The sequence below is a fragment of the Lissotriton vulgaris genome, chromosome 1_1 (genome assembly GCF_964263255.1).
Source record: "Lissotriton vulgaris chromosome 1_1, aLisVul1.2, whole genome shotgun sequence".
NCBI lineage: Eukaryota > Metazoa > Chordata > Amphibia > Caudata > Salamandridae > Lissotriton > Lissotriton vulgaris.
In genome coordinates, this window is record NC_141685.1 from 1076957217 (window position 1) to 1076973823 (window position 16607).

Here is a 16607-nt window from a genome sequence, read left to right on the forward strand (position 1 = left end):
CATGGACTTTGCCACTTCTGTGTCCTTTTTTCATTTTTTCCAATGCCTGATCGACTTCAGGACAAAACAGATGTTTCTTGTCAAAGGGGATGTTTAAAACGGATTGCTGAACCTCAGGTTTAAAACCTGAAATTCTAAGTCTTGCATGCCATCTGAGGACAAAGCTGGTATTTATTTCCCTAGCAGCAGTGTCAGCAGCATCTAAAGCACATCTGATAGAGGAGTTAGAAATGAGTATGCCCTCTTGAACTAACTCTTGGACTTTGCTTTAATGTTCATCTGGGAGATATTGGAGCAATTGCTCCATATCATCCCAGTGTTCCTAGTCGTACCTAGCTAGTAGGCCTTGTGTATTTGCGATGCGACAGTGGTTAGCAGTTTGAGCGGCTACACGCTTCCCTGAAGCATCTATGAGCTGGGGGAGGAGCATCACTAGAAGTCTGAGAATTAGCTCTTTTGCAAGCATTAGACACTACAAGGGAGTCCAAAGGCAGTTGACCTTTAACAAAGATACGATCAGATGACAAAGATTTGTATTTTTTATCGACTTTAGGAGTCAAAAGGCGTGCTCGCACAGGGTATTTGAAGAGGTCATCTACATGCCTCATCATGCCCTTCAGCATAGGGAGTATCTGGCTGGACCTGATTGTGGACCCAAGTGTTTCAAATAAAAAGTCCTCTTCTAATGACTCTTTATGTAACGCCACCCATGGTACTCTGCTGCTCTAGCCAGGACTTCCTCATAAACATCATTTTTTCCAGCCGGCGATGGTTTTGCAGGGTAAAGGTCTGGGTCATTGTCTAATGGAGGGTCAATGATGTAATCCTTCCATGGGTCTACAGGTAATTGAATATCTTCCTCATTAATTTCATCCTCTTCAGGCTATGAAAGTAGAGATCCCGGAGGTGTTGTGTGTAAAGGATCTAAATATGGAGAAGAGGGTGGAAGAGGAGGGGATGGTGGAGAAGGATAAACAGGGCTGGTAGCCACGTCCTTCTTCTTTAAAGGAATCTTATAGGGAGGGTCCTCAGAAGGAAGCTTGCGTTTAACTGGAGATTTAGCGTAAATATGTCCTGTATCAGGGTTGATATAAATCTTTTGTTTGGGATCAAGTTTGAGATGAACAATGTCTAAATTAGTGTCAGAAGGTTCAGAGAAGCGGTCTTTAGATTTCTGCACCGAAGGTTTCAGTGCTGTGATGGACTTGCTTTTATGAGCGGAAGGTTTCGGCTCCGAAGCATGCTTTTCTTTCGGTGTGGAGGGTTTCGGCTCTGAACCAGATTTAGGCTTGAACTGGAAGATTTCAGGTCCGAAGAGGATTTCGGATAACTCGGTCTCAAGCGGGAAGGCTTGTCTATTTGTTTCTGTGCCGAGCCGAAGGCAGGGCGTCGGAAAAATCGTCTTGGTGCCGACCTTGGGCAGAAGGCAGAGGTGGTGCCGAAGCCTTATGTATTTTGGCTGTGGGTTTAATGGGTAAGGGGTCATTGGTACTCACAGCACCTTTCCCGGGAGGCACGTCTTCAGACTCCATGTCTATCTCGAGTTCCGAATCCCACTACGGAACAAAGAAGGCCTCTTCTTTTGCCGCCGATGCCTCAACCTCTTTCTGCTCAGATTCTTCGGCGTAGATATCTGGATTATATTCTATGTTTTGATGTTGCATTTCCTGACATCGAGCCCGATGATCGAGAAGAGTCTTCTTGGACTGAAACGATTTACAAGCATCGCAGTCTTCCTCCTTGTGCTCCGGAGACAGTTACACACTTGATGTGAGTCGGTGAAAGGGTACTTGGCGTGGCACTGGGGACAGAATTTAAATGTAATCCATTCCATTGACAGAAGACCGGACTGACGCGGTCAGGCCCGAAGCCCACCCACAACGTTTTCGATCAAAATTGAAGGATTTGTTGACCAAAACAATACGCGGAGAAGTGGTACATGCGTATGAAACAATACCGTCAAGGGTAGAAAGGATTGCTCACCGAGGGGAACTCAAAGAAAGGGTTCAGACCAGAGCGCAGCAATACACGTCCGAACCCGATGGCGGAAAAAAACAATCTAACAATCGAGTCTAACAATACCCATACCCAATATCACCTTGTGACTAGAAAGACTTCTTCAGAGAAATACAGCTTGCAAACATCCAGACTCAACACTAGATGTCAGAAGTATGCAAAGCATGTGTATCTACAGCACACATGCCTCAAACATCTGTACTGCTGATAACCTCCTCTATATGATGCTAGGCCTCTTCCTCCGGCCCCACGAAATGGCATCTTGAAGGTATTGTTCCCGGTGATTTAGCCATCTCTGTGTCAGTTGTTATTGCCTGTAGAGCTTCATCTACGTGCTTGCTGAACAAGGCCTCTCAAAGGGAAGATCTAATATGTTATTTTGTACTTCAGGCCTAAATGAGGTAGCTTTGAGCCAGCCTTGCCTTCTGAACACAGCAGAACCTGCATGCTGCCTATATGCATTGGTGGTGATATCCATGGCACAAGCTATGATCTCTACTGATGTGTGCTCCTCCTCCTGCAAGATCTTTTTTGCTTCCACTTTTGCTGCATACGGACGTTGGTCTATATATGGGGTGATGTCAGCCCATGGCTGCCTATCATATCTTCCCAAACAGTCAGAGAATTTGCCACCCTAACTGTCAGCCCTGACATTGATGAGAAACGTTTGCCTATATTATCCAAGCATCTGCCCTCCTCATCCAGAGGCGCAGAGATCGGAGTTGAGGGGTTCTCTGATGTTTGTTGGGCTGCCTGCGCAATTACTGAGTCCGGCTTTGGATGGCCAGTTAGACAAGTCAGAGCGTCCTCTGGGGCTTTATATTTCTTGTTGAGGCGTGGAAGAACAGCCATGACTATAGCCAGATTTTTCATTACTTTTAAGCCCTCTTCCCAAATATAGCCGACAATGGGTATTGACTGTACGCTTTTCTGGAAAGGCTCCTTAAAATCATATAAATAACAGTCCATCTGCTTGGTAGGCATAAGGAGTGTGAATATTTTAGCTGTACTTTCTAACAAATTAAGAAAAAACCCTATATCTTCCGGTGGGGAGTCTACTGGGGTGGCTGACAGAGATGATGGAGTATGGATGAGGTAGTCATGCCACTGCGTATGAGCGTTGTGTAGCTCCCCATCCTCTCTCTCATCAACAGAGGTATCTAGATCATGGAGCAAGGCTGTCTGTGGTATATGCCTTACTGATATAGTCAATGATTAGGCTGTCTGGTTTTAGGTTTAAACCTATATTAACTGACAAATCCCCACAGAAGGGAAATAGCCCTCACCAGTGTAAACATATAAATACTGGAAAAACACCTGCAGAACCACAAACTAAATGCTGTTCAAAGATAGGAAAAGTAGAGTGAAAGAGTAATTTTTATTTCTTCCTGAAGGGCCCAATACAATATAACTTTGTTATACAAGCTAGCAGCAGGAAAGACTGGGCTAACATTATTCTACTTGAGTTTTGTCGTCAAGGGATGACACTAAAATACTATTTCTTCTTTTTGCTTTTTTTAGTTTTGTAGTCTTTGGTTTAAAGATGCAGGGTTTAGAAGCATGTTTTAAGTCTTAATTAATGATTTTATAAACTGGAGAGAATCAGGAAACATCAAAATCATATTTGACATTTTGGCTGCGTTTGATTCTTTCACTGATATGGATCATCACATTTACCCACAGAGAATGGGTAAAAACCTGTAATACATCAGCCCCCAGTTTCTAGTGAGTCAGTATTGATAGTAGGTGAATTGCCAACACCTCAGGCTTTAAACATGCAATGCAGGGTATAGTGACATATGTGAAAAGAGTGCTATCACCAAGCATCTGTGATAGTGGTGAAAACATGACCCCAGACTTTTAGAGAATATGGAACGCAATGTCATTTGGAATGCTGCTGCAAAAAGATTAATTCCAAGTTCAACAAAGATTGGAGTGATGTTTGTTTGTATTTGCAGTGATTCAGCTACGTATATGAAAAAGTTGTGTGATGACCTGTCAAAATCGATACCTGAGCTGAAGTGCGTCCCTGTAAGAGATCCTTGCCACTTGTTAGATGATATGCTGAAAGCATATTTACAATCTTCAGAGTTAATGCTATTGACTTTGTAGTCCATTCTGGTGCACTATTTTGTTATGCGCGGGAAGTAAAATGTAACTATTTCTCGCTTTGTGTGGCATCAAAGAAAGAGTCATCCCAACTGTGTTACTTAGCTGATGGTTCTCAGTCCAAGGTCCTGTGAATGCTATATTATCCATGTGGCAACCGTTTACAGAATTGATGATGCCAAAAAAAAGAAATGTGAGGATCTATGGTCGCATATTGATAGTGATGTGAAAAAAGTACACTCTACTGCATTCTTAGATTTTTACAGGAAAACATAACTGCTGTAGTGGACATAATAAAACAACTAGAGTCTGAAAACACACTTGTCTGCCAAGTGTTCAGCATAATTGGTCTAGATGTGAAACATCTCCTTGAGAGTGGGTTGGGCGACATCATTATTGACTTTGGCGCTGCAACATGTTCCATGTTAGAGTGGTTGCCACTAGGTAAGCAAAGCAATGTTGACAAGCAATTCAGGAACTTTCATTTTACAATGTATGAGAAATGGCTTGCAATGATGCATTGAAGTGCCACTTCACCAACCATGGCATTTGAAGTCAATGAAATCTTACTGTGGGGAGTTTTCTCCATAGTTCCAAAAGTGTTGCTTCATTTTTGACCACTTCAATAATTCTGAGGGCATAAGCGCCCAGTTCAACACAAATGTTCCCAAACCCGCCCAGAGAATCGCAATCTTCAAGTGCCCCACTATTGGCATGGAAAGCTATGCAGTGGCCAGAGTTAGCAAATTGTGTACTGGTTTTTTGGGCGTTGCCTATCTCAAGTGCCAATGTTGAGAAGGCCTCTTCACAGAAAAAAGTTTACATGGGAAGGAAAAAGTGAGCACACATGTCCAAAGACTCACTAAAGAAGTATTGTAAGGTGTACTACAATACATTTGATTTGCAAAAATGTATTTGACCCTCATATACACTTTACATACACAGTCTATATACCAATGACTATCAGTGCAGAAAGCAAGCGATAATAAAAACAAAACATTTCCTAACCACCGGAAAAACACTGTTTTGTTGTTTTTAATGTTGCGAAAATGTTTATCCACCGATAACCACCAGAATTTACCAAAAATGGAAACTGAAAACAGGAAAGCCTTTCAATTATGTAGGTCTTTGTGCTTAATTGGAGGGTTGAGAAGTGTGTGATCTGGTAGGCACTGATGCCTGTGGCACAGTAGATGTAGTAGATGAAAATCGCTTTCTATAATCTGAAATCATGAACTGCAAGTCAGATACCGGACAGCCTGGTAGACAAACCATCTCCTCCTTGAATGGCTGCTGATACTTGTCATGTGAACAATAATAGTGCTGTTCATATTCCTCATCATAGTTGTCCACTACTTCTTGGCATTTAACATGCTACTCGGCGGGGCTGTGTGCAACCCCAAAGGGCCCATCATCATCCAAGTCTTCTTCCTCCAAGAGATGAGCTGGGATTATGGTGTCACCTTGCTTGGAGAGGTGTGTTCTGGGGTCAAAAACTTGCCTTTTGGATGTTTGCCATTTTTTCTGTTGTTGAAGGTGTTGCTAACATCTTATGTGCTGTTGACGGTGTAGTCAGCCCCTGTATCACAGTCGTCTGCAAGGTTATCGGCATTGATGGAAGAGCCGTCGACAGTGTAGTCAACGATGAGATCAGGGAAATCTTCAGCGTAGCCAGTCAAGTCATAGATGCTGTCGATGACAATGTTGTCATCAAGAAAGAGATGGACAACTTTGTGATTGTAGCGGTCGTTGTCGATGATGCCGCTGTATACGTTTGACAGCGCTGATGTCCATATTTTCAGCAACGGTAGGGTACTTGTTGACTATCTGTCGGCAGGCGGAGCTGAAGAAGGCTTTTTGAATGAGTGACTGACCTTAGGAGGTGAAGAAGGTGGCTAAGAGGATGTTCTTTTAGCCTTTTCTGAGGAAGCAGAAAGTTCTTTTTGTCCTTTTTTGAAGAAGACTTAGATTTTTGAGGAGATTTTGAAGGACTGCAGCTTTAGGAAGACCCATGAGTGTTCTTTTTTGAGGCTTTCCTATGATGCTCAAAGGAGGATCGGGAATGGGATGATCTCTCCCTCTTTTGGGATCTTCTAGAGGACAAAGAGGAGTCCTCACGATCAGAGTCCGAAACTAGCTCTTTTCTCATTTTGAATTTTAGAAGCCAGATAAGCAGCCTTCCTTCCCTATGCTTCAAAGTAAAGGTTGAAAAGGTACAGTCCTTAGCAGAATGATCCGGGTAGAGGCAATAAATGCAGTCTTGATGCGGATCTGCAGAGTGTAGTCTCTTGTTACCGCAGGTATGGCAGGCTCTGAAGAGACTTTTCTTCTCCTTGTCGTCCATGATGGTTAAATGAAATCAAATCTCTATGGAGGAAAACACTGTGGATAGAAGGTAAATATTTCCACAGCATTAAGAGTATTGAAAATATTCTCTTGAAAGTATCCAAGCAGGAGAAACTCTGCAGAGGTCAGTGGAGACTCCCTTGCACTAATAGCGGTAGCAAATGGAGCCTCTCTCAAAAGTATTCTAGAGGGCAAAGCAGCCTGATTGGCTTAAGTGTAAGTTTGGTCTTTTTTTTTTTACAGACTGTGACAGGATGCAAAATTGAAGGGCCTAGAGCATTCATGCTCTATCTTTACCATAGTATAACTATTATACGGCACCAGGGACTCCCATCTCGATGATGGGGAATGATTCAAGGATGTGAATCATTCAAAGTTCCAATACTGTAGTTAACAGTGCACACAGAGTGCATTTCACAAAGCAAGTGTTGAAAATATAGTACTACCATCACAGGCTATTCTTTTTGTGGAGAAGTAGCAAGGAGCCCTACGATTAGACATCTCATGACGAGGACACTCTAAATGGATAATTTTGAGTGATGACATAGTCAAGTCTCAGGGAACATGTGAGTGCAGAATTGGTGAAACAAAACTGGCTGGTTGTGTGGTAGTCCACAATTAAATGCAGGCTACAGGTGACAAATTCCAACACCAAAATGCACTCACCTTTGGAATCATTGAGGTGTAAAGCCTTCAAGTGATGCAGCCCCACTACCTGGCTGAACTCCTGCAGCATCTTATCTAGACCATCCTTCTGTGAAAGGTCATGACCTGGGGAAAATAAAGTAACCTTGAAAACAAGGCCTTCCTCCCACAGCATTGCAATGCATACAAACATTCGAGCCCCATTATATGGTCCCCACAATGTCCTTCCGCAGACGTTCCATTTCATCTAACAGTAAAGGTAGCAACATAGCTATATTAGCTCACCTGCCGCAAAGGCGTGGCATGTGTCAAGGCAAACACCCACTCTGGATTTATCCGCCACACGATCAATGATCCCACGCTGCTCCTCAAAGCGGCCTCCCACAGTTGTCCCTTGGCAGCTCATGTTCTCCAAGACTTTATTCACAGGAAAGAGGTGGGGTTAGAGGAGAAGAAAAGAGAAAGTAAGAAAGCAATCAAAGTTTAGGATAAACAGAGAAATAACCTATCATTTCTAAACTGAGCTTTAGTGACTGGCAGAGTGTTAGATATTCTATGAGGTGGGTGGATGAGGTCATAGGATTGTTACAGAAAGAGTCCATCACCCGTACGTCAGAGTGACATCAGAGGTTTGGTACAGGAACACAAAACGTATTTCAGGGATGGCACAGGGATGCATAGTCTGTTGCCTCAAGGGCTGGTATGGCTCACAGGATTATAAACGGAAATAGACCCGGGTACCTTTAGAGCTTAAAGCTTAGAGCTTAAATTGGTTACATGTATTGGCACTGGGATACAGCGCCCATTACAGCTTGTTCCTTTTGGTCTCAGGAGACTGTAATAGGGAAAGAAATACACAGGTTGCTACTTTTACGCCTGGGCAAAGGATCTCTCTAGGCCCGGTCAACGATAGTAGGGAGGACAGTTTAGACTTCGTCTCGGCTGACTTTAAGGTGTTTTGATCACTTCTAGGTCAGTTACCTGTGGTCACTCCCTCCACCTGCTTGTGAGCATAGTTGAGACCGTCTGCAATGCGGTCCAAGCACTCCTCCACAGACATGGCACCCACTCTGGAGCCTGGGTGTAGATTGTAGAGTGTCAAGCCCAGCTGCTGACAGCGTTGCATCTCCTCCACCAGCATGGCTCGGCTCTTCTCACACACATCTGCAAGCGGGAAGATGGTACGAAACATATCAACCTTGCACACTGCCACATATCACAAAACTATATATATATATATATATATATAGATACACATATATACATATATATACATACAAGAATGAGTACTGCAAAGGTTCAATTCCTGAATGTCACAACAATAGAAAGCATAAGGAATAATTGATGACTAACGAAAGGTAGCACCTCAAACATCTTCTTGAATCCTGCAAAGAGTTGTGGGTAGAAAAGATGAATGCCTAAGAAAGATGGGCTGAATGATCTCCTCATTCTTCTGAAAATATGAGATATCAGCAGCATTATAGCTTTTGTATATATTTTCAAGGCTTATAGCAGAGCTTTTGAATGATTACCAGGTTTGGTGTTTACAGGGTATGCAAGCATTTTTCAGTCGCAGAAGGATGCTTCTGCTACTGGAATGAATGAAAACAGACCACAGAATCCATGCTTCAGAGTGTGTGGATGACAGGAAAGCCTTGACCGCTTAGAATCTCTTCCTTTGGAAACAGTGTTGTGCACTTCGCGTATTGCAACATTCTGAATTAATGGTTATGTTGCTCAGTTTCGTATCCAGAATAGAAAGGAGGAGTAGACTTGTCTAATGCCCCAGCTAATATTGCTTTTGAGCGTTTAGCAAGTTTATTCAGTATGAAAGATCCACATACAAACATTCAAGTAGCAGAAGAGGACTGACAACGTTGTTATGCTTAAACGTTTCAAACGCAGTGTTCCAGCAAATGTTAGAACATTTCGAGATGTTTGGTGTGTGCTCTACGGATGCAATAGACAAAAATCAGAACTGTTCCGTATGCAGACTGTCAAGGTGAAATATTGATCGGGATCACATTCTGACTAGCTAGATACCCCCTTCAAACAACTTGATGTACACAGAGGCACAAGTAGATATTATACAGGACTTTGATATTGGGGAGTACCTCCTTATCTGCTTCAAATTGTATACCTGGCCTTGGAGACCCCAAGTTCATGAGATAGGGGCTGTGTGGTAGAATGAACTTCGGCTGCAGATTGTGCTCTACACAAGCCAGACGGAAGCGCTCCGCTGCTGATGCGTCAAGTGGCTTACTTGACCAGGAACGCTGGGGGCGCAAGAAGAGTCCCAGTGCCCTGGCACCGATCTGAACTGCGTGAACGACAGCTTTCCATATTCCACCTGAAACGGAGAGAGAAGCAACAGGTCCTGGTTGGGTAGAGCTAAGCACTGCTCTTACAATGAAACTCACCAGGAAGAGCTGGAAGAGTTGCTAAAATAACGAAATCCCAGTTAAAAGAGAACCAAACATTACTCATTGAACTATCACCTGCTGGAGGGGCTTGAAGTGTGGAGTGCTGCCTCAGAGGTCTGCAAAACGTACACATGTCCACCACCCAGCGGTAATAGGTCCTGGTCCTTTTTGGTTTTTCTCTGGGTTCATGGACCATGACATTGGTCTGGGAATCCCTTTTTCTGTCGCAGGCCCAACAAATGATCAAGAACTTGGTAGGGTTTGTAAACCACTGGCCCAGGTCCACCAGCCCTTCAATAGGGTCTGCATACCCTGAACATTAAAAAAACAAAAGGAGGAACTGAAGGCCAGGCGCAGCAGGGGTTAACTACATTATGAAGGTTGGGTGCAGGGCCTGGCTGTAGTTTAGTCTTCCAACCAACATCTGCTGCACATGGCCTAGGGCTGTGGGCCTGCTTACAACTTCACATAATATGATATCAGTATTAACTTCAATTCAATTCAGTCTTTATTCGCATACAAATATCCATAAAAGCACAATTCAATCACCACCAAACAGAAATACAACTCCTATTTAAAATCTCATTTAGATTCACAACTAAATCTTAAATGATTCCATTTTGCTTACGACTGGTTAAAACACATAAATTTGATGGGGAACATTACAATAGTAAACAGTGTATAAAAAGCACAATAAACGACAGTACTGCCATATTAGAGATTAGCAAATAAATAGACCAATAAAATAGCATTTAAAAAACAGTTGGACAGGCGTTTAAAAACAACATCATATTATAATAAAGTGCAATGATTATGAACAACGTTAATAGCATAGTGCAAATATGAATGGATGTGAGTGCCAACAGCAACATCATGTTAAGGTAAAGTGCAATTTGGTTTTAGGCAATGACCGCGACATAGTGCAGAAGTGATTGATTTTGTATAAACTTGCGCACCTAAGGGGTGGCACCTTGGTTGATGTTCAACTAAGAAGATGATAATAGCTATGTGCACCTGAGCATTATTAGATGCTTGTGTCACATTAAAAATCACCCATGGAGGCACGTGAGCGTACTGCCGCTTGTAAAAACGAACTTACACGCAAAGTCAAATCATCACTTCCGAGTTGTAAGATTTCGAGGTACGCTGTTTTGTGATCAATAATGGCTGATGCCTTGAAGTACGGGATCAAATATTGCTTTGTATATTTTCCATAAAAATTACAGAACAATAAGAAATGTACCACCGTTTGGTTACCGCCAGTGCCACACGGACAAGGCATCTGCTCGAGATTGTTGTTGAATCCCGAAGGGAAACAAAGTGAATATTTTATTGTGCCATCTCTGGTATCAGTATTAACAAGTTAAATGACATCACTGATGACATCTCAGATGACATAATTGATGAATGCCCCAATAAGATTACTAGTGGATAGAGAGATGTGCTCCTCCACTATTGATTTACCTGATGGTTCTGAAATGTTTCACTATGCTATAGTTTGTATCTGTTTTTTTTTTACTGCACTGATATGTTCTGCTTTTCTCAAGGAGAGGCCCGTGCACGTACGTCCTGTGGGGCGGGTTGTGGACTCGGCAAACCACGAGAGAAAATTCATAGTTTATTTAATTTTCCCTAGTCGTCCGTCGAGTTCCCCCTCACCCAGCCCCACTGCTCTAACCTGGACGGGACGGTCCTGCCTTTCTCTTCTTTACTTAGAAAACTGTGCTGCCTGCATATTTTTTTATTGATTGGTAATTCAATGACTTAGATAACAAATTTTGATTAGAAAATTATGCTTTTTTGCTACAGTCCTTTTTTTTTCATCTCTTACTTTCTCATACTCTCTTTTTTTTTTTCTTTTTTCCTCATTTGCCACCTCGCCACCCATAACTTCTATCTGGAGCTACCACTGGGCTTTTTATCTCATAAGCTGGATTTAGAGTAGTGAGGCGTAGACATCACCTATTTTTGAATCCGGCCTTTCTCTAAACGGTCCTTCTTGGCCACCTGACTCAACAATTGTGTCTTCCTCCTTCTCTATTTTTCCGTCCTGGAATGCCATAAACCAGCGAGATAGGCACGGGCTTAATCATCGGAAATCATAACAAAAATTATTCAACCAAAACATAGAAGGAAGGGTACCCAAAATCCTCGGTTTCTCTTAGAATGATCAGCAATATCAAGCTTAGCCATATACCTCATGGCTAAAATCCAATCCATTAAATTAGGGCTGAGTGGTGAGACCCATAACTTACATATCTCTCTACGCGCTAGCAACATAGCATAAAAAGTGAGTCTAACATTATTATTCATGTTTTTATTTTCTAAATCATATCTTCCTGTTATAATTAATTCAGGGCATACCTCAATATGTTGATTCAATGATTTGGATAGGGAATTACTTACATCCAGCCAGAATTGGGTAATATTTGGACAAGAAACGAACATGTGCAAGTCATCCACATTTGGGGCTTTGCATTTCAGACACCCAACAATTCCGCCAGCTTTAAATTTGGAAAGTCTATAAGGAGACCAATATGCCCTCTGGATGGTAAACAAAAGATTTCGCCTTAGGTTTGCAGGTTTGACAATACTATGAAGCATAGACATTGTTACTTGCCATTGGTTTTCTGTCATGATCCTTGGCAAGCTGTCCATCCACAGGGTCTCTGGTAGAACAAATGGTCCATCTTCCATTTCCAATATCGTCAAGTACCAAAAGGCCACTTCCTTCTTAAAAATACCTATCTCCAGCTTCAACTCAAAATCATTTTTAGTTCCAATCACAGTTTCCAAATCTTTAGCCCAGCTTTGAATCTGTAAATACTTGTATCTTGAGAAGACCAATCCCCACATTTGTTGGCAGAGGCCCCATGATATGAGTTGACCATCCTGAAACAAATCTTTCCATCTTTGCAATGCAGGTTCCTTTTTCAGGTGTAATGCTAGCGCATCTCTTGTCCAGAATGGAGCACCAGGAGACTCCCATATTGGAGCCATATAACTAAAGTAAGGTAGTTTTAATAACTTTCTTATTTTTTACCATGTCTCAGCCAAATCCCGCAAAGTCTTAAGTCTCACCTTTTTAAAGAATTTGGGGTCTGCAAACTTATATAGGAAACCAAAATCATGATATCCAGAACTTTTCAACAAGATTCCAAATATCTCTCCAATTGTAGATTTGAGTAAGGTACCCAGCAACATCCTACAGTTTTTTAAACAAAAAGCCCATGCATAAATCTGAATGTCTGGGGCCACCAATCCTCCTTTATTAATTCTCCTCCTTCATTTTTTCCATGATATCCGAGAGCCCTTTGATGCCCAGATAAATGATGTTAACTCGCTCTGTAATTTAACCAGCCATTCTTTTTTAAAACCAAGTGGAATAGTCTCAAACAAAAATTTGATTTTTGGTACTATCACCATTTTTACAAGGTTAGTCCGGCCATATAATGAAAGAGGTAAATTCATCCATCCCTTTAATGTGGCCACGACTTCTTTTTTAATCCTATCAAAATTAACTTTAGCTAATTCTTCAATATTTTGTGTAATCCTAACTCCCAGATATCTCATTTCTGATTTAGTATTTACCCCCACCGTATTGAGATTCCAGGCCATTATTTCGGTCTTATCCTGATTAATCTGATAACCAGAAATCTTACCAAATTCTTTTGTTGTTTTTACTAGATTATCCAGAGAAGACCTCAAATTAGAAGAATAGATAATAATATCGTCTGCATATAAGCCAAGTTTGTTTGACCAATCCTTAACAACAAAAGGGGGTAAATCTTCTGAAGCTCTAATTCTACAAGCGAGAGGCTCTATATACAAATTGAAAAGCAAGGGTGATAAAGGACACCCTTGTCTGGTGCCCAGCATTACTTTAATGGGATGTGTGAGGATTCCGTTAACTAAAACACGCGATATTGGCGAGCAGTACAATGAAAAAAGAGATTGTGTAAAATTCTCTCCTAGGTTGAGATATTGCAATAATATTTTCAAATATGTAAAATTAACTCGGTCGAAAGCCTTGGCAGCGTCTAAAGCGATCACTGCCAAGGGGTACTCAAAACTAGAGGCCATATCTATCATGCCAATCAGCGTATAGGTCAATTCTTTTAGATATCTCCCCTTGATGAAACTTCTTTGGTCTTCGTGGATCAATTTATGGATAATTTTGCTAAGTCTATCAGCTAAAATTTTTGAGAAAAGTTTATAGTCACAGTTCAAGAGTGAAATAGGTCTGTCAGCATCTAAACTACTGGGAGATTTCCCTGGTTTAAGAATTAGGGTGATTGTTGCCTCGTTCCATGATCTTGGTATTATTACCTCCCCTCTAAAAACTTTATTAAATAGTTGACATAGAGTGGGAGCAATTATATCCCCTAAAACTTTATATACCTCACCTGGGAGGCCATCCGGACCGGGAGCTTTCCCTCTTTTGTTCTCCTTAATCACTTTAAGCACTTCATCTTGCGTGATTTCCTTATTTAACTCCCCCGCCCAATTATCTGAGAGTGGTTTCACCAGGGGTAGCCAACTTTCTATCTCTGTTTTATTTGGGCAGAGATCCTCTGTATAGACATTTACAAAGTAATCATAAAATGCTTCTGCAATTTTTTTACTTTCTGTTATGACTTCTCCTGAATCCACCTTTTTGATCTCTTTTATTTGGTTACGTATAAGATCTTTCTTAGCTTTCCACGCTAGTAGTTTACCACATCCTTCCCCATATGAAAAGTGGGCCAGCTGACTGGCTTCCCATCTTTCTTTAACTCTTTGTGCGAGTACTGCTGTGAGTTCTATTTTTAGATCTAGAAGTTTATTTTTGGCTGCGTCTTCAGAAATATTTCCCCCCTGTGTGATTTGACCAGTTTCTCAAACTCGAATTTCTTTCTCCAGATTAGTAATTGTATTATGATATAGCCTCCGCTTCTTTGCCCCCTGAGCTCCTAATCTCCCTCTCAGGAATGCCTTGCAAGTCTCCCAAACTATGTCCTCCTTTGCTGATCCTACATTCACTTCCAGAAAGACTCGTAACTCAACCTTTAGAGATTCTAAATACTCTTCATCCGCTAAGATAGTGCGATCCAGCCTCCAGACAGAGCTCATTTAATCTGTTCCTAGTTCTAGATTTAGACCCACAGCTGAATGATCTGAAAAATGTGCCCCTATATGTACCACTTTCGTGACCCGATCTCTCAACCTAATATCTACTAAGAAAAAATCTATTCGGGAACTATGTTCGTATTTTTTATTATAGAAGGTAAATCCTGTTCGCTGTACTGCTTTCAATCTCCATATATCGCATAGACCTTGCTGTGCCATAATCGTCCTTAACTTGGCTGCCATTTTACCATTTACTATAGCCCTGTTATTTCCAGTTCTATCTAGTTTGCAATCTAAAACTGTATTAAAGTCACCGGCCATGATTATTTTTCCTGAGAATTCCATTAATTCAGCCTCAATTTTATCTAATATTGTTGGGTCATCCACATTCGGGCCATAATATCCAACTTTTACAAAGGCTTCCCCTGCCAATCTTAGCTTAACAATCACCCATCTTCCCCTTCTATCTACAGATTTATCCTCAATAACAATGTCAGCCCCTTTCCTAATCAAAATTGCCACCCCCTTTGTTACTATATCTTGAGATGTAAAGATGGCATTAGCAATCCACTTTTGGGCACTAAAAATCTCCTTACTTTCTTTCTCAGTTAAGTGGGTCTCCTGTAAAATAATCACATGAGCAAGGGAGTCTTCTAAATATTTCAATATCGATAATCTCCTCAATTTAACCCTAAGACCGTTCACATTCCATGTAAGGAACCGTAGCTCCTTATTTTTAGCCCCACTCATAATAGCTCGCCCGTATTTCCCATTTTCTCATTTGGCAGGCAGAGAGCTCCTGAGGAATATTTTTCTTATTTCCCCCCCCTTACCCTCCCCCTCCCCTCCTTCCCCCTACCTCTACTCCTACTCCTAACCTTACCCCCACCCCAAAACCTACTTACATTATCTCCCACCCCTCTTCCCTCCCTGGAAAACCCAACCAAGACTCCCAAGGCCTAGGCCAGTGGATGTCACAATGGCGGTGCCTCTATTTATCTATATATAATCAGCGATCGGACCATTTTACTATTAACCTTCTTGAGAGTGGTCCAGAAAGGCATCTACCTCTTCCACTGTACGGAACGTATGCATCTTATAATGCCACATTACTTTCAAGAAAGCAGGGAATTTCAACTGGGCCGTTGCCCCCATTGCTCTAAGGGGTGCCAAACGTTTTCCTAATTCCCACTGTCTACTAGCTGTAGCTGGTGACAGATCTGACCTGATATCAACTGTGGTTCCGTCCACCATTATATTCTTTTTCTTAAGAGCTGCTGTCAGAACCTTCTCCTTTAGAGAATAAGTTAAGAAGTTAATCAAAATTGTTCTTGGTTTGGCGCGGTTTGGGTTAAACCGGAAGGGGTCTCGATGCACTCTCTGAATGTCACGTAGCAGCATTTCTTCTGTCTCAACTATCTGTAGTTCCTTCTTCAACAGTTGCACTACAAAACTTTTTATATCTGACCCCTCCTTCCCTTCAGGAACTTTTAGAATTTTCAAATTATTACGCCTTTGCATATTCTCCAACCTCTCAATTCTCTCATCAGATTCTCTGTCTCTGAATTTAATAATCTTAATTTCTTTGCGGTAATCCAATATTCTTCCCTGCATGACTTTCATCTCTGTTTCAATAACTTCCGTACGAGTACTTAGTTTATCAATTTTATCCTCTAGTAACGTACAGGTAGCACTTATACGTTCCTGGTTTCTTCTGGAGGCTTCAAACCCTAAATGAATATCTTTTTCCAATTTCTTTAGCAGTGCCAGTACTGACGAATCTGGTGTGTCTAGAATATCTTGCTGAGCCAAAAACTGCCCTATTTCGGGTTCTTCCAAGGGTATCAACGCTTTTCCATTATTTAAACTGTCTATTGTCATTGAGGGTGTAACTTCCCCCATATCTTTTACTATCCCCAACATCTCTTCTGAGACTTTTGATACTTCTTCTCCCATTGT

At 41.6% G+C, this 16607-nt stretch overlaps 1 protein-coding gene across 1 annotated transcript in view; it reads right to left on the minus strand.

The window, feature by feature from the left end:
• Positions 1-16607, minus strand: part of LOC147748602 (uncharacterized) — a 555404-nt gene that overhangs the window by 49331 nt on the left and 489466 nt on the right. The window contains exons 5-8 of the mRNA XM_086936465.1: positions 9257-9466; positions 8098-8280; positions 7402-7533; positions 7138-7242 (exon numbers count right to left, since the gene is read on the minus strand). Of these exons, the coding sequence (XP_086792591.1) occupies positions 7138-7242; positions 7402-7533; positions 8098-8280; positions 9257-9466 (630 nt within the window). The remainder of the gene's footprint in view (positions 1-7137; positions 7243-7401; positions 7534-8097; positions 8281-9256; positions 9467-16607) is intronic.